This window comes from Pyrus communis, chromosome 13 (assembly GCF_963583255.1).
Source record: "Pyrus communis chromosome 13, drPyrComm1.1, whole genome shotgun sequence".
Lineage (NCBI taxonomy): Eukaryota > Viridiplantae > Streptophyta > Magnoliopsida > Rosales > Rosaceae > Pyrus > Pyrus communis.
Genome location: NC_084815.1, coordinates 23,368,226 through 23,386,255, shown reverse-complemented (window position 1 = coordinate 23,386,255; position 18,030 = coordinate 23,368,226). Strand labels below are relative to the sequence as shown.

Here is an 18,030-nt window from a genome sequence, read left to right as displayed (position 1 = left end):
GGTTCACTTACCTCTATTTTAATAAACGCAGAAAACTCAAGAATTAATCAGATTTCAGTTCTTATTGTCTGTAAGTAAATACATTACCCTAAACAAGTGAAAAAGCAAAACAGGGGAGCGACTGAGGGTGTCATCCTTAACCGTTGGATCAGATCAGAACTAAGAAAGTGGCGGGAGGTTATTACAAGTGGTACAATATGATTGGCGGTCGGGACCACGTCAGCGATCTGACATGGCAAAGTTTCTCTCTCTAGAAACTCTCAAATTCTGTGTCTCTTCCGGTTCAAGAAGAGAGAGAGAGAGGGGGGGATGAGTTCTTCGCCGAAGAGCAAGGGTGACGAAAGACCACGGTTCTTCGATTCAAAAACGAAGAGCAAGTGCTGGGCAAACGCGGATGTGGTGCCGGGTCGACACCCTGAGCGGTGGCGGCAAGACGCCGCCGGCAACGTCGTCTGTAAGCGCTTCTGCAACTGCCAGGGCTGCCTCTGCTTCGAGTACGATCACATCGTTCCCTTCTCCAAAGGTCAGAACTTCCTCTCTTTTCAACTAGATAGTTTCAAATTCTTTCCACAAAGTTTCAATCTTTTGATTGATTGTCATGAATTCTGAACTGGGTATCTTGAATTTTAGCAATTTTGTTGCCAAGTTTCAATTATTTGATTGGTTTTTTATGATTTTTGAACTGGGTATTTTGAAATTTAGCATTTTAGTGCATATACTACTTAATTGAGCTGAATTTCGATATTGTTATTTGTGCTTTTATTGGGTTTTATTTTTGAAAATCACTTGCTCTCATAGCTGACTCTAATTGATATGTAATTTACTTTATTTTTTCACTTTTTGAATTGTTCAAATTCAAAATCGTGGCGTTATGAGGCAAAAATTTTCGGAAGTTTTTTCTTTGCTGTTCCTCAGCAGTAACCATGCAAATGTGGGCTTTAATCTGTCAGCGAATTTGGTGTTTGAGTTAATCGAGATTTGGGGTTGTGTTGTAGGTGGTGAATCCACAGAAGAAAATTGTCAGATTCTTCAAACAAGGGTAAACAGATTCAAATCAGACAAAGACAAAATCGATACAAATATATTGAAAGGTTACTCTTGTGATGTCAAGTTTACAGGTAAGTTTTTCGCGTTCTCTTCTTCACTGTTACTATTAGATTCGGAGTTCTGATCTATTTAGTTTGGAACCCAGAATTGTGGTTATTGGGTCGAGCATAATGGTTTTGTCTTTGAATCATAAACACAATTCATCATTGTTGTTCGTATCTAATGATTTTAGGGGCGATTGTTTTCAAGTCGAGTGCACATGATTATAATCAAAGTTTAGAACGTGTTTCGTGAATCTACGTGACCTGATGCTCCTACGTTCCATTGATAACAATTATGGGTGTCATCCGCAATTTGTCACCATTTTGAACAATTCTTGTTAACTGTTTTTCTGATCTAAAGTGTCCAAAGATTCGCAATGAGAATATATGTTTTAGGTCCATATGTACAATACTGGTTTTAGTCATCTCAGTATGTCCAATGCTTTGTAAATGTTCTAGTCGGGGTCACTGTTCACAATGTAGGTGTGCTAAGAGGGTTGTGGGTTAGTTTATAGGATGGACTGAGGGGTTAAGTTTGGCTAGCTTGGTCTTTGTTGAGCTACATAACCTCATCATTTTTCCCGATTGAGAATTGACATCATATCATATTCTTATTGGTGTAAATATGAAATCAGAAATACAAATTACTCAGGTTCACTCGTACTACTGTTCTAGTATGCCTTTCGTTATGGAAAAAGTTCGGAGCTTTATGTCTAGAGACATTAACTCATGATCAATTATCTAAGCAGAAGGGCGGGATGTACATTGTCTCTAGCTTATATCCAAAGTGAAAATGCCACACTGTAGTTTAGGCTATACCTTTGCTCTGAACTTTTTCTGATAACAACGTTTCCACTTAATTTCATAATTACTTTCTGCAATTATTCTCAGAAAAACCTTTTCCCCTGATCCTTCCCCATATCCTTGACTTCCTAGTGCTTGTTTTTGAACATAAAGAGCAGCAGATCTTGTTATCGGAATATTTTCATAAACCTAGATTTGATTATTTGTTCATTATACAAAGTAAATCATTCAACGAATTCCAAATTTAAAGAAAAGGGAATGGAAAATTTCAACTTGGGCCGCTTTCTCCAAGACCCCAGCTATTGCAAGATTTACTTCATAAAATGGTGGAGAAGAGGAGGAACCTTCGAGTAATTTGAATCTTTCAACATTCAAAAAACATTTGTACGAACTTCTGATTGCCTTTCTATCCGAGTCAACACAGTTGTGATTTTCTTTGTTGGCACATTGCTTTCAACCTAGTGGTATTTTGGTGTTCATTCTGGCCTACTTGGAAGCTAGTTCGTTATTAGAACTGGTGAGACTCGTATCTCATGATCACACATCTCTTTTACTTGCAGATAAGGAGCTTGACATAATCGAAATGGCCGTATATGGTGACGTGATCCGCCCAGGAAACCAATGCCGATGCAGAACTGTAGCCGAGATGCTTGGACAGCACAAGTCGAAAGACCAAACAGCTGCTTGCAAGTTGCCATAGGTTGGGCTCTTTAGCACCCAATTACTAGTTTGTAAGACTTAAAGTGAGTTCATCAATTCAACTTGTGACCCTGCACACAAATTTGGGTCAACTTGTATAATGTCTGATTAGACATGTTAATCAAATTTTAACTTTCCTTGTACCATCATGGCCATTGACATAATGTTTGGAATTTATCTTCCCCCATCAAAGAAATTTTCTTATCTTGCTTAAGTCAATGGAAACGGTTAAAGTATCACTCATTGTTTTACGAAAATGATTACAACACATCTCTTTTTCTCCTTCGTGTCTATTTCTGTCTCTTACACCAACAATTAACAACCAAGCTTTATTCTATTAAGTGAGGTTAGCTGTATGAAATATAAAACACTACTCATTCAGTTTTGCGCTATATCTTTTGTTAGTTCTAAGTACTTCATATATTTTCTTAAAGTTTGTTTTCTCCTTCATGTGTGTTTCCGTCTCTTAACATACATGAGATAACTTCCTACTTAAGTAAATAAAATCTTAGTATACATGATTAGTGAATGGGACATTACTAATTCAAGCATTTCTAAGGTCTAAGCATGCAGTCCCTTTAGGGACATCTGATAAAATTGGAACGATACAAAGAAAATTAGCATAGCCTTTCCGCAAAGATGACACGCATAAATCAAGAAATTGTCAAAAAAAATTCTCTAAAAATAAAATAAAAAATCTAAGCATGCACGATTGATGCTACACCACCGTCTAATCATTGAAGGTTGTTGGAATAAAGTTTAAACCAAATAAATAGTAGGAACATCATGTAGAGGGGACATAATAGAATAATGGGTCATATCTCCATTGAGACCTACCTTCTTGATTGACCCATCGACTACGGTACAAGTCTAGCTCCAAGCAATCATGAATCTTAAAGCTCATTTTAGGGAGAGACTAGAGTATGAGCTCGGTAGAAATATTTTTAAAATGATTGAAATCGTTTTAGGATAAAATATTTTTAGATTTCAAAAACATTTTAAATGCTTTTTTCAAGATTCATTTGCGTTTTTATTATGAATTAGTTCTAAAAATATTTTCACCAAAAATGATTTCAGTTGTTTTGAAAGCACTTTCAAGCGAACCTTATATCTTTTGGCAAGTTTGATACTAGATTATACCAGACTACCAAAATAACTTGATTTTGGGCGCAATTGAGGGCACGTTTTCTCGTCATGTATGTGAATAAGTATGATTCTCAATCTTGTGTTTACTAAAACTTGTAGAATGCATCAATAATGTGTCTCATCAATTTTGGGTATTAAATGAATGTCTTAATAATTTTAGATTTTTTCAATTTTTCACAAGGATGATCTACAAATGATGTTATAAAATGTAGACAATTTTGATTGTTGAAATACATAATGAAGTGGATCCTACAAAACGTGTGCCAAATTTGTGTAAAAAAATAATGTCACGGATCCGTCATATATATATATATATATATATTCGTTATGTTCTACTGGAATTGACATTATATATAGAGTAACTTTAATTATAACAATGATAATTAACCTAACCTAACAGCCTAAAAGCGTATTATTATTTGATAAGTCCATGCAACCAAACCTAAAAGCATATTCGTGAATATATATATATTCTTCTTTTTTTATTATTTGTGAGTCAAAAATATCTGTAAAAAATTAATTTAAATATATTTTTTTAACTAAAATGGTCTCTGAGATTAGCATAATTTTTTATTTTTATTCTTGAGATTTAAAATTGATAGTAGTGGTCCATGTGATTGTCCACAGTAAATCAATTGAATCCTTCAGTGAAAAATATTTGTTAAATTGAGAGTATTTTTGTCAAATGAACCCCTCCACTTGAACTAGTGATTTCTTCAATTTAACAAAAAAATTTTTACAAAATAACTAAAATGATTAACAGTGAACAGTCTCAGAAGCATAATTAAATAACTAAACCAAAAAACCACAAATCTACTTATTTGTTTGTCTTGTCGTTGTTAGTCTGTGACCTGTCCTACTTGTTCTTCTATCTTTTGCCCATAAATAAGATACTAAAAATGTATTCACCAAAGGACATATATAGCTGTTGATTAATTAGCTCCTCTTAATATATTTACACCATGATCTTAATTATATTATATATGAGTGAAGTCGTTGAACTATGTGGTATTTGGAAGTGACACATATGCAACTAGACCTACCTTCAACTACCCCATCAAATATCCCTAATTCTTTAAGGTTAACTGTGCAATTTGGTTTCCGGATTTGTCTTTTGTAGTTCAAGTCTAACAAGTAGTCTAATTTTTTAAGTAATTTTTATCATTTGATTCATAATTTAGAGTAAAACTTTACCGTTCATTTCTGAACTTAGAAATTTCAGACATTTGAAGAAAAATTGGTCATATATCCAAAAGAAGATTCTAGTTTCAGAATTAGGGTTTGGGGTTTCTTACGAAAAGTAGGTTTCAAGGTCATCAAGAAATATTCAAAAGTAAGCCTTAGGTCAATGCAAAAATAGCTCTAGGGCTAGTGGTGCTCTTTGCCTCAATGTGATAATTAATAAAAACAAATTAATATGATAACCTAGTTTTTTTGTAAATTAAAAAATATATGATAACCAAATTCTTATATTTTCTGGTGCGTGAGTGCTATCGATGAGTGGCTAGAGATCTTGATTGGATCATGGGAAGCAGCAATCATAACTTAAGGGTGAGAGTTCAAGGTAGTGGTGGCAACTGGCATGCACACACATCACATGCCAAATTCTTAATTTAAGTACGTAAAAGTTGGATCATCATAATCTTATTAACCAACTAATTATAGCTATGGAGTAGAATTCTCTGTTCTTCCATTTTCCTTATTCTCGAGTCTGTTCATATTTAAATGATTACGATTAAACCATGATAATATTTTATGTTGTCTTTATTATGGAGCGAGAAAGAAAGAAAAAATAAAAGGGAGGGAGGAGACTGGATGAGAGAAGAATAAGAAAGGAGAGAATCCTGATACATAGCTAATACATACATCCCATTGATGGATTGGTCCAGGTTGTAGCATCACAGCTAGCTAATTAAAATAGTAAAATTGATATAGATTATACTATTTTTTTGTATGTCATATGAACGTACGAAACTCCATGCAGATATTGTTTCGTGGAAACCAAAAAATAAGCTAACATATTGCGTATTTTGCACGTAGATTACCAAAGCAGCAGACCCCTCACTTCAACAAGTATTTGTTAAACCTCAGCTGAACAGACTTAAGAAGGTCGGCTTCGCTATCTTTGTAACTGGGAAGCTTGAAAATCAAGGATTAGCATTGTTAGACAACTGCCGTGCTCCATAAGATTAAGCTCTAAAAACTTAAGCCTAGAAAAATGCACAGCAAAACGAAACCTCATGGAATCCAAGTTTTAACCATAGAAAGATACACAACGCAACAAAAACTCATGAAATATCATATTAGATAACTACTAAGCCTCAAAAGCTTAAGTAGAGACAGATTCACGGCACAACGAAACCTCATGAAAAAACTAAAACTTTGATACCATATTAGACTCGAAACTTTATGGCTAATTTGGAAGTACTTTTAAAATAGCTGAAAGCGCTTTTGATGAATATGTTTTTTAGACCAATCTTTAATTAGTAAAAATGTTAGTGAAACTTTGAAAAGCATTTCCTGTTGCTTTTGGAACCAAAAAACATTTTTTTTCCAAAAACACTCTCAATTATTTTAAATAAGCTTCCAAATTAGCCCTTAAATTGTAAAAAAAATACGCCGACAATGTATATTAAACTAAGAAAAATTACTTTTAACATCCATTGTACTGCATAATTGCTTTGGATTTACTTTGTGATTGAGATGTGGTTTGAGTAGATCACAACTTTACATTTATGCATTGCTCCTCACTTTCTCAGACATGCCCTTAAATATATTTACTTTTTAGCTAACTACTTTTTTCACATCTCATCAATTGTATGTCCTCAAAACATCATATGAAAGTGTCAATTGTGAAAACCCCACTATTCATTTATTTTCAGCACCCAAAAAATGTACTCCTTCAATAAATGAAATGTTGTCAATCTCACTCATCAATATTTAGATATTATGATATTAAATTTTACATTTAGGGACTTAGATACTCCTACCAAACTGAGATAAAAACAGATAGTATAATTAAGATGATTCATTTCTTCCTTTTGGTGGGCAGATGCAGCAAACCAACTTGAGCTACAACTGCAAAGAGAAATGTTATGCACACCCTTCCAAAGTCGGATTTTTTATGGACTTTTTATCACATAACAATTTAACGTTAATTTCGTGCTAACATTATAAAACATTGTACAAAAAATATAAGATGACACAAAGTTCATAAAAAATCTCACTTTTGAGAGAGTCTCCTTATCATTTTTTTATTGCTAAACTAAGATTAAGCATAGAGATGCTTTGTCCCAATTATTTAGTGGATCCCACCATCAAACTCAACATGTGGGGCCATGAGACAAATGAAGTTTGAAGGCCTCATAAGAAATGTCAGAAACTTAGAAGTGGGAGATGGGCAAAAGAACAGCATGGAGAAGGAAGGGCCTTTTGTTCGAGTTTTCCTCTCTCCTTTTTCTTGCTTTCCAATTCTTCTTTAATCGTTCACCAAAAAACAAAAGTCTTCTTTAATCAACTCCCTTTCTTTCCTTCCATTCCCCTTTCTTGGATCCATCCACAAACCCAACCCCTACTCCTACGCCAAAGCTTGAAACAGACTTTACAAAATCAGATATATTTGGTTTTGAAATATATATGATTTTTGTATAAATATTTTACCGCCACCACACCAACGACAAAATTACGTCACTGTAATTTGGCTAGTCATAACTATATAATAGCTAGATATTGATTTCGTTATAGGTCTTAATAAACTAAGTGAGTTGAATTTGAGATAAGTGAAGACAGGTGCTAAGAGACTACTTTAACTGAGCTAGTTACAACTAGGTATTGAATTCATCACAAATACTAATAAAGTAAGTCAGTCGAACTTAAGACGAGTAGAGACAGCTGTCAACATCAAATTAAACTACCAAATGTATTATTCTTGCACCTAGAAGAATCGAGCCTAAAACATTACCAGCTAAATTAATACAACTACCATTAAACCAAGAACTAGTTGCTTCAAAATCAATTTATATAACCCAAAACACGATCACAACCCCATTACATATACCATTAGTCAACATTACAACAACTACCCCATATATGAGTTCATGACCTCATGACTCATGACCCACCACTAAACTAGCTCCCAATCCCCAAACTTGATTGGGACCCCACTTGTGTAATGCCAGTCTATTTCCCTCCCATGCAGCAATATGCAACCCCATGTAGCTGCCTAATGGTGGCCTACATAATACAAACCTCAATAACTTTGAACACACACAAATTAGGAATGGAAACAAAGAAAAATAGCAATGCAAACAAAAACCAGAGAATAAAATGGTTGCAAACAAAACAAGAACAGTCCCCACAAAAACTCCCGTTGGCAATCGCATGACGCGTTCTCATTTTGTTTACAAAAAAAGCAAAGAAAAGTAACATTTTTTACGTCTTGAAAAAACATAATCAAAACGTAATGTGGATTAGTATCGTTTCTTTTTTAGACAACGATATGATTAGCTGAATAAGTGAGATATTTGTGTGAAGCTACACTATAAGTTAGTTATAATAAATAAATACGAAACTTGTCATCAATTTAAATTAAATTTCAGACATTTTCATCACCTAAGGAGTGAAGAGAAATACCACATACAAGCGACATTAAAAAACGAAAGAAAACCGTATGTAAATTACTTTGATAGTTAAAGTCTTCATCTTTTAACATCTTGCATCCCAGATTCAAACATTTTTTTTATTTTCTTTAACGCAAATTCGCATAAAATATCGTTCTGTGTTACGAAAAAAAAAAAAACGAAAAAAGACTCAAATTTTGGCAGCACGAGGAGGGCACATATACATTTTGTTCCGTCTGCATGAAGAAAACCGCGCATTAAAATCCTCTATCCCCATCCCCGCGATTACCGCAAAAAAAATAGAAAATTAAATTTTCAAAAAAGCAAAAAAAAAAGAAAAGTTAGAGAGAGAAAGCAAGTGATGAAATGAATATAATTACAAACAAACATTCTATCTTTGGATTGTTTGTATAAAACCCAGTTTCTGTTTGCTCCTCAATTCCAGCTCTACATTTTCCATATTTGATGTTTTGAGCAAACCAGTTGGTTGGTTCCCTGGTTGGTTGCTCCGGACTTCCAACCCGAGCTGAGCCGGCGGCTTCCCGATACACCCAGATTTCGGCGGGTAGGTCGTGCATGGTAATTGGGTCGGCGCCCGGCGATGGGTTGCGTGAGCTCGAAGCAAGCGGTGTCGGTGACGCCGGCGTTCGACCACTCGGGGGCCTTCAGGGACAATGTGGGGAATTCGGGTCGGAGTCGGGTCGGGCTGGGGGAGGCGGAGAAGAAGAGTAAGAAGGGGGCTGAGTTGAGCGGGAGCGAGTTGGGTGAGTCAGGAAGAGCGAGTTCGAATGGCGGCGGTGGCGGGAATTGTCACAAGAGCAATAATAATTATTCCGAGTCTCTGAGTTTTAGATTAAGCAATCTGCAGAAGTATGTGGAGGGTGAGCAGGTGGCCGCCGGCTGGCCTACTTGGCTCAGCGCCGTCGCCGGCGAAGCCATTCAAGGGTGGGTCCCACTCCGTGCCGATGCCTATGAGAAGTTAGAGAAAGTGAGCCTCTCTCTCTCACTCATTTTATTAGATTTTGTTTGCGAAGTTTGAGTTTTTCTGTTGATTGTTTGGTTTTTGTTTAAAAAGGTTTTGGATTTCACAAAAATGTTGAGCACAAACGTTAAAATTCAATGTAGCTAGTGAGACATTTACACTTCATTTTCTTACACTTACTTGCGAAGTTGGCATATTTGTTTAGAGTAGTTTTTGAACCCGTGTTTGATCCCGTCTAAATTAGAGTAGTTTAGAATATCGACTGGTTAAAAAGCTAAACACTTTAAGCACTTGCTTGAAATCGATGGCGTGCATCGGAGTCAGCTTACAACAACTTACCATTTGCAGATTGTTTGGTAAAACGCAAGGCCTTCAAATCCAAACTGGTGTTTCTGTGACTGTTTTTTTCTTGTCCAAACCTTCGACATGGTTAATTTTGCTGTCCCGGAATATCTACATGATATATTTTTCGATAGGATCGTTATAATCTAACTTTTGTTATTGTTTGTATTCTTCATTGCAAGTATTAATTGATTGTGAATTGTAGAAACTATATCTACATGGTATATGTTTTGTTACTCTTGATAGTTTACCATCTTTCTTCTTATCTGTTCTTATTCGATCGCAACTCCTTGAATAGATTGGACAGGGTACATATAGTAGTGTGTTCCGAGCACGGGACCTCGAAACTGGGAAGATAGTTGCCTTGAAGAAGGTGCGGTTTGACAATTTTGAGCCTGAGAGCGTCAGGTTTATGGCACGAGAAATCTTGATTCTTAGAAGGCTTGACCATCCAAACGTCGTTAAACTGGAGGGCTTAATTACTTCCCGATTATCATGTAGCATATACCTTGTGTTCGAGTACATGGAACATGACATTACCGGACTCTTGTCTAACCCTGACATCAAATTCAGTGAGGCACAGGTTTGCTTCTATTGCTCTTATGAATAGTTGTCATGCTAGTTTAGTAGGATTCATCTTTCGTGATGTTCTACTTCACAGTTAGTCGTCTATCTTTCCGTCCATGTTGAAGCTCAAATTGGTGGTGTTGGCTGTATTTTGTAGATTAAATGCTACATGAAGCAGCTGTTATCTGGACTTGAGCATTGTCACTCGCGGGGTGTAATGCATCGGGACGTAAAAGGATCAAATCTTCTGGTGAGCAATGAAGGAATTCTGAAGGTGGCTGATTTTGGGTTGGCAAACTTCTGTAATACCGGTCATAAGCAACCCCTAACTAGTCGTGTTGTAACTCTATGGTATCGTCCTCCCGAACTTTTGCTTGGATCGACTGATTATGGAGCTTTTATAGATCTATGGAGTGTTGGCTGTGCGTTTGCAGAGCTACTAATGGGGAAACCTGTTCTTCAAGGGAGAACAGAGGTGATTAACGAATCGAAATACATTGCTTTTCTTTATCAGTCTTGGAAAAATAGTCAGAATGTGGAGTCCTCCGTTATGCTTGCATAAATCGAAAAATTAAAGATCTGATTCTCTTAATTAGTGCATATTTTTATGAGAACTAACACGTTGATTCTCTTAGGATGCGTTATATTAGTCCTCTTTTATGTAAGCATCTAAAGTTGTACAAGGATTGCTGTTGTCATACTTTGCTTTGGTGCTCCTGTTCGATTTCTTATATGCATTTTCCACTGACAGGTTGAACAATTACACAAGATTTTCAAGCTTTGTGGCTCCCCGCCAGAAGATTACTGGAAAAAGTCCAAACTTCCTCACGCTACTCTATTTAAACCACAACAACCTTACGATAGTTCTCTGCGGGATACCTTTAAAGATTTTCCTGCAGCCACTTTGAACCTACTAGAGACTCTCCTTTCTGTAGAACCACACAAGCGTGGGACTGCCTCCTCCGCTCTTGCATCCGAGGTAACGTGCAAAATAATGTAATATGTACCTTATGCGTTGGTTCTCATCATTCAGGTTTTCCTAATACAGTATTCTTTATTCCCACTTCAGTATTTCAAAATGAAGCCTCATGCATGCGATCCGTCAAGCTTGCCTATGTACCCACCTAGCAAGGAGATAGATGCGAACAACCGGGAGGAGGCAAATAGGTGAGTGCTTCTCGTTCTCTTGTGTGAAAAAAATTAGTGCAGTCCTCACCAAAGTATGAAAATTGAAATTTAGTGCGGTCGCTGAATTTTCAGGAAAAAAATTGGTGGGCGAGTTCGTGGATCTGAAACACGAAAGCCAGCAAGAAAGTCACTTGGGTTTAGTAAATTGGCACCAGCAGAGGTCTCTCTCTTGTATGTTGTTCGCGGGTCTGTGTGTTTTAATGGTAACCATTTGAAGGTTCTTATTGATAATCTCAACCTTATCTTGCAGGACTTGGCAGCTGAGTCTCGAGGTTCTCATAAAATTAATGGCACCAATGGACATATTCTTAAGGAAGATAATTCAATAGTAGGTAGGGAGCTTCCAAAGCCGTCAGCTGGTAAAGCAGAAGACTCTTCGCATGTAAAAAATGCATCTCAAGGAGACATTCCGTTCACCGGTCCATTAGAGGTTTCTACATCAAGTGGCTTTGCATGGGCAAAGAGACGAAAAGATGAGGCTAGAAGATCTCATACTCGGTCTATTTCAAGAGGACACATTTTTAACACGTTAGAATCTTCGATCACAGTGCATACAAGGAGCAACTTTGACTCAAGAATGCATGAAAATGGGGAACTTACGTACAAGGGGTGCACTGATTCTAGAGGGCACGATTCATACGAGATTGCAAAGCTTGCGATGCTGAAACAATGGGGCAAGCTTGAGCATCCAGATTCCTTTGATGCTTCCGAGGAGTACCATTCGCAGGAATTATCATTGGCACTTTATCAGAGAGAGGAAATGGCAGCTAAAAGTGATGCAGTAAGTTTGTAAATACAGAAATCAGATACAATTATATGACTTTCGACATATAACTCCCAGTTTTCGCATTACCTGGAACACCACAAGAATACCGTCTCATTTATCTTTTAGCTTTTCGTAGTTACTCATTTTTTTGGTCGAGTTGAATACAAGTTGTAAGGCAAACAAATTTTCTTTTTGGTGATGTTATATATGATCACCTGGCGTCTTTAACCTCATTAATATTGGTTTTGTAACAGGGGTTTCAAGTTCAAGATCAAGGAGACAAAGTTGAATTTTCCGGACCCTTGTTGTCTCAACCGTATAGAGTTGATGAATTTTTGGACAGACATGAGCGCCGCATCAGAAGGGCGACCCGGAACTCATGGTTTCATAGAGGTACAGGACTAACACTACTAACTTACCATATATCTTCTGGTTTTCCCCACAGACCTAGTGGGTCGGGGATGGAGAAGGGTACATTACTACATTATCATGTAGCTGACTAAATATAGGTGATGATTGCAATGGCTGTCTTCGGCTAAATAATGTGACGTTTGAATTGCAGGTAAGAAGCAGGGGAAGTAAATGCCTGATGGAGAGACTTTTGAGTAAACCAGAAAAGGAAACAGGTCTCGACGAGAAACAGATTATACAAGAGTTCAACTTGGTTGCTGGCATTTCCATCTAGGTGGCTGCATCCACTAGTTGAGGAAGTGAAAATCTCCGCCACAAACTCGGTGACAAAGCAAGCAGAGAAACTACCGATCCACCTTAGAATATTCGGGAGGGGAGGAAGGCATGGTCTCTTTCTCTTGTTCAAACTTTTTGTTTGTTGCCAGATTAGCTCCTGGTTTCCTGTTTTGTCAAAGTCCCGTTGGGCTAATGTATAGATTCGTAGCAATGGTTTCCGAGGAAAGCAGTGTACAGTTTCTTGTTTCGTAGGTTAGGGCATCAGGCCTCTCTTCGTATCGTTATAGCTTTGGTTCTTCTGAACTTCTCAGCTTTCAGAAGAGTCTTGAAGTGAAAGAACAGCAAAAATGGAAGGATTCTTAGCTCGCGGCAGGTTTACATATTTAAACGTTTGACAGGCTCACATTATTGCACGCATACAACATTTTGAGGCCCAAAATCTGAAACACATTCAGATTTAAGACCGATCCAACTTCACATTCACATTTAAGTCCAATCCAATTTTTATCATGTGGATTAGGAAGAGTCATTCATTTGATGGAGACCTCGAAGGCGTGAGTATACTGCTGCTGTGGTGTCCCGTGTTAGTAAAACAACCGTATGTAAATAAAAACTTACACATGATGTTGTATCACCGACTAAAGAAATCATGGTGGCTCATGTATTCATGTCTACGCGAGAGAGAGAGAGAGAGAGAGAGAGAGAGAGAGAGACTTACCTAAAATCAGGTTTATACAATGTACTTCGTACGTGAGACATGAAGAAAGAGACAAATACTTAAGGAGTGCACTCGATTTTATGTAGCTTTTAACCCGTAATTGAGAGAATAACTTTGCCGAAACAATGATGTAATGGTGATGGTGTTCCAAATCAATTATGTGTTGTCGTGTAACAAAGTTCATACATATGGAGACATGATAAGTTTGGGACACCTTTAGCACGTCACTTTGGTGTCCCCGTCTCATGTAAGTCTACTAGATATCTCAAAACCTTAGCTACAATTACAACTTGTAAGCTTTGCATCAATTGGACGAAAACAAATAGAAAACAACGTAAGATGAAAAACTAAAGCATGAGTGAAGGGCTCTGCAACCTCCATTATTGTAAAGGGGAACATGAAAGGGAACCAATGGCCCAAATCTGTCACTGCCATAGATAAAAAAGGGGTCTATCTGGTTTTCCTCCACTCAAACCCTTCAAGTCACACTCATCGTCAGAGCTAGTCTATTATTCAAGATAAATTTGCGTCCGTAACAATATTTTAAGTTAATCACGCATTATTATGTGTTTTGACTTTTTCAAATACAGTGCATGATTGGTCACTTACACCCACACCTAACGGGCACTAATAAGATCGCATTCCGCATGAGAAACTGCTGAGCATTGTTAACAGCTTAATTTGAAGAAAGTACAATTCATAACGTACAATTGTTTAAGCTAGTTAAAGAAATGTACCTGCATCTTTTTGTCTCTATAACAATATTTCAAGCCAAATACGTATTGTTGTACGTTAAACTCATCACATAAAAGTGATTGACTTAAGATATTATCACCATGATATTCTTGTCGCATGAAAGTTTTTCTTCTATGTGTGGTCGTTAACAGTGCACATCAGGTGCGAGGCTTATCAATCAACACTCACACCCTCGCTTTGCTCAACACCAAAATAGTCCTTATTACAAACACCGTTCTGTTACTTAATAATAAGTACTAGCACTCGTTTAAAAGTATCTTTAAAATGATTAAAAATATTTTTGATAAAAGTATTTTTAGAACCAAACCCTTAATAAAAATACAAGTGAATTCTCGAAAAATACTCGAAGCGCTGATGCTTATTGCAGGAAACACTTCAAGTACTTTTAGAACCTAAAAATATTTTCTCTAAAATCGTTTTCAAACAAATCCCTAATCAGTACCATCGAATTAATTAAAGTAAGTGGTTATCAAAAATAGTTATTGAAGCAATTGGGATTACTGTTACCATAATAATTACCTTAAGACAAACACATGATGGTGAAGGTTTTAGAAGGTGAGGTCTCGCTTTCACGAATCATCTCCCCAATTGATAAATATTCTCTCAGAATATGCTAGGGTGCACATGGCATGCACGGAGTGGCTGTAATCATTTCGTGGGGCCCTTTTAAGATGATCACAGTAATCTCACCGTTCATGCTTCTGACGTTTTGACAAAATAACCAGATTGTCTGCTCTCATGTTTAGTGTCATTTTCATCTTTTTCTATTTTATGTGGTCATGGTTAAGTTATGTCAATATTTTATATTAATTATTTTTATAGAGATAATAAAACAAAAAGTAATAGGAATATAAAATATTGATGTGACTTAACCGTGACTGCACAAATAAAAAGGGATAAGAAGGGTACTTATACAGGAGGGCAGACAATCTACCTCCTTTGATAAATCAGTTGCATTGCATGTACGCCACGTGGATCTGGATCTGGATCTCATTGCCTTAGTGGTCCTAGCTTTTCACCCCAACATGTGCCTCTGATTTCTGTAATGACAATGTTTCTTTGGTTACAAGGAAATTTAAAGTGATTAACATACTAATTAACAACTTAAGTAAATAATGTGGTCAAAAATCCCAAACAAAACTAAGAAACAACATCCGAACAAACAAAACAAGCCTTGGAGATCCCTAAGCAATCATCCATCAGCACCAGTCAATGATTTGTGGTAAAAAATCACAAATCAAAATAACGTGCGAACTTCATCTTGCCCAGCAAGAGAAATTGTTTCTCTTGCGCATATAAATTGGAGAGTAGGCTACTAACAACCAGTCAATGATTTTGATTTAATTTTTTATGACATGATGTGTCTTAGATTATTACTATATAACAAAAGTTGCTTGACCACCACCCTATATTTCATTGTCACCGTCCATTGGTTGAATTGGATGAAAGTAAAAGATTGGACGGCGGTGATTGGACCGCGAATGAAAACAAATTAGACGGTCCAAACGAATACACGTGAGAGAGCAATCACGTGGTGGTTCCGGCTCCAAGTGCTAAACGACATCCCTCGGGACTCAACAGCTGTCGTACAGTCGATAACGAGCAAAAGGCATTTCGGGAAACGGAAACGTACAATTAGAAGAAGGAAAAAGAAGGACCTAGCTACTCTGCTCTTTCATTTTTCATACATTTTTATTTTCTTTTATTTATACGATCACAATTAAATTATGTTAATATTTTATATTAATATTATTTTTTATCTTATTATCTTTATAAAAAAATTAATATAAAATATTAACGTGACTTAATCGTAATTACACAAAATAATAAGAGAGGATGAGAATGTATAGGAAATAGAAGCGGTTCGAAAAAGAAACGTTTTGATTTGATGAGACAAGTGCCATCTGATCTGATGACGTGTCAAAAGCGTCGCACCCGGAGAGCAGAGAGAGTCAGCGCACTGCGCGCGCATGGGGATTGGGTAATCGACGACATGACGTTTTTTTGGCACGTTATGCGGTGTGATTATATAATTTCTTTACTCCACTATCCTCAAAAGATGAACATTTGAGACTTCAGACTTTGGAAAATAATTATGTACCAGAATTTAGAATTTTCATAGTAAATCGTCCCATTCTGAAAATAACTTCGTAGTTGGAATACATAAAAAAAAAAAAAAAAAAAAAAAAAAACTCGGATCACACAAATTAATTATGTAATTCTTGATTTATCTTTAGAATGATTGTTTCGAAATAAACTTGAGTCATTGTTTTGCAGCACTTTTGAGTTTCCGACACAACTAATCTTGTCAATCTTTGTGAGGATTTCGAGAATTCGTTAATCTTGTCAGTTCATCGTATATTATAAGGTCAAAAATTATTTTTAATCTTTTTATTTAAAATTAAAAATAAACAGTCTGGACAAAAATTGATCACATAATATATGATAAACGAATACAATTCACGAATTTCTAAAATCTTTACGACCCGGAAAGGATCATGTTGGCACAAAGAAAGTCACCCAGATAGCGGAGAGAGTCAGCGCACTGCGCGCACATAGGGATTGGCTATTCGACGACATGACCTTTTTTTGAAACGTTATGTGGTATGATTATATAATTTCTTTACTCCACTATCCTCAAAAGATGAACATTTGGGACTTAAGACTTTGGAAAATTCTTGGATGGTAAATCAAAGCAAATTAAAATAATTATGTACCTTAGAAATTTCGAAGTAAATCGTCCCATTCTGAAACAACTTCATAGTTGGAATACATAAAAGAAGACAAAAGTCGGATCACGCAAATCAATTATGTAATTCTTAATTTATCTTGAGAATGATTGTTTCGAAATAAACTTGAGTCGTTGCTTTGCAACACTTTTAAGTTTCCAACCCAACTAATCTATTGCAATAAAAGGAGAAAAATTTTAAGCAGATTCTTTAAAAAATTAATTTTCATAGACACTTTGTTATCTCATATTTTCAGCACATTATTTTATAAGATTGCTAGAAAAATTAATATTAAATTGTAAGATAACAGAGAGTCTATAAATAATTCAAAACTTTAGGAGAGTCTCTTTGACATTTCTCTTAAAAGGAAGTAAACTTTCTCAATGCTTGTCAATCATGAATAATTTCTATGTTTTTTTATTTATTGAACAAACGATATTATTTACATTAAGGGGAGTAGGTGAACTTAACCTCACAATGGGCTAGCAATAATATGGTTCAAACTTGCCTTTAGTAAGAATCGAACATAATACCTCTCACTTATAAGTGAAAATGAATATCATTAGATCGTAGTACTACATGACGAATAATAATTTCTATGTTGAAAGCATAAGTTTGACTAAACTGTAAATACCAAAAAAAAAAAAAAAAAAAAAGGTTTTTACCTTAGACCTAAGAAACGGAAATTTGATCTAACAGCTACAAACATGAGTCCTTTTAAAAGTTATAATAACTTTAACCGTTTGATCAAATTTTAAATATCCGAATTAAATGATTAAGTGGATTTGATGAATTTGGTGAAAGAGATCCAAAGAAAATTTTTTTCCGACACAAACGTAATCTTTCCCCTTTTCAGACAGTGACAGTGGTCTTAATTATCTCATAACGAATTTTATTCATCAATTAATTAATTTACCACTATCGTATTTGCCACAGCTG

The 18,030-nt window shown here is 36.0% G+C and overlaps 2 protein-coding genes and 1 non-coding gene across 3 annotated transcripts; all 3 read left to right on the top strand.

The window, feature by feature from the left end:
* The first annotated feature begins 295 nt into the window (after positions 1-295).
* LOC137713143 (uncharacterized) lies at positions 296-2,830 on the top strand. The gene is made up of 3 exons (XM_068452403.1): positions 296-523; positions 996-1,118; positions 2,453-2,830. The coding sequence occupies exons 1-3, from the start codon at positions 310-312 to the stop codon at positions 2,590-2,592; spliced, it is 477 nt and encodes a 158-aa protein (XP_068308504.1). The 5' UTR covers positions 296-309; the 3' UTR covers positions 2,593-2,830.
* Positions 2,831-3,163: 333 nt separating this feature from the next.
* Positions 3,164-3,266, top strand: LOC137714012 (U6 spliceosomal RNA). The gene has a single exon (XR_011065355.1). It is a non-coding gene; the product is annotated as a U6 spliceosomal RNA (small nuclear RNA).
* A 5,444-nt stretch (positions 3,267-8,710) lies between these two features.
* LOC137713142 (protein IMPAIRED IN BABA-INDUCED STERILITY 1-like) lies at positions 8,711-13,713 on the top strand. Its single transcript, XM_068452402.1, has 9 exons — positions 8,711-9,344; positions 9,979-10,263; positions 10,405-10,722; positions 10,999-11,226; positions 11,317-11,414; positions 11,508-11,595; positions 11,686-12,216; positions 12,456-12,594; positions 12,764-13,713. Exons 1-9 carry the CDS (start codon positions 8,958-8,960, stop codon positions 12,781-12,783), a joined length of 2,094 nt encoding a protein of 697 aa, XP_068308503.1. The 5' UTR covers positions 8,711-8,957; the 3' UTR covers positions 12,784-13,713.
* Positions 13,714-18,030: the final 4,317 nt, after the last annotated feature.

Bases quoted from the DNA above. Each gene is read 5' to 3' on its own strand.
- LOC137713143 (XM_068452403.1), top strand. From the start codon at position 310: ATGAGTTCTTCGCCGAAGAGCAAGGGTGACGAAAGACCACGGTTCTTC. The intron at 524-995 runs GTCAGAACTTCC...GTTGTGTTGTAG, and splicing joins CATCGTTCCCTTCTCCAAAG to GTGGTGAATCCACAGAAGAA. The intron at 1,119-2,452 runs GTAAGTTTTTCG...TTTTACTTGCAG, and splicing joins TTGTGATGTCAAGTTTACAG to ATAAGGAGCTTGACATAATC.
- LOC137713142 (XM_068452402.1), top strand. From the start codon at position 8,958: ATGGGTTGCGTGAGCTCGAAGCAAGCGGTGTCGGTGACGCCGGCGTTC. The intron at 9,345-9,978 runs GTGAGCCTCTCT...CTCCTTGAATAG, and splicing joins CCTATGAGAAGTTAGAGAAA to ATTGGACAGGGTACATATAG. The intron at 11,596-11,685 runs GTCTCTCTCTTG...CTTATCTTGCAG, and splicing joins GTAAATTGGCACCAGCAGAG to GACTTGGCAGCTGAGTCTCG.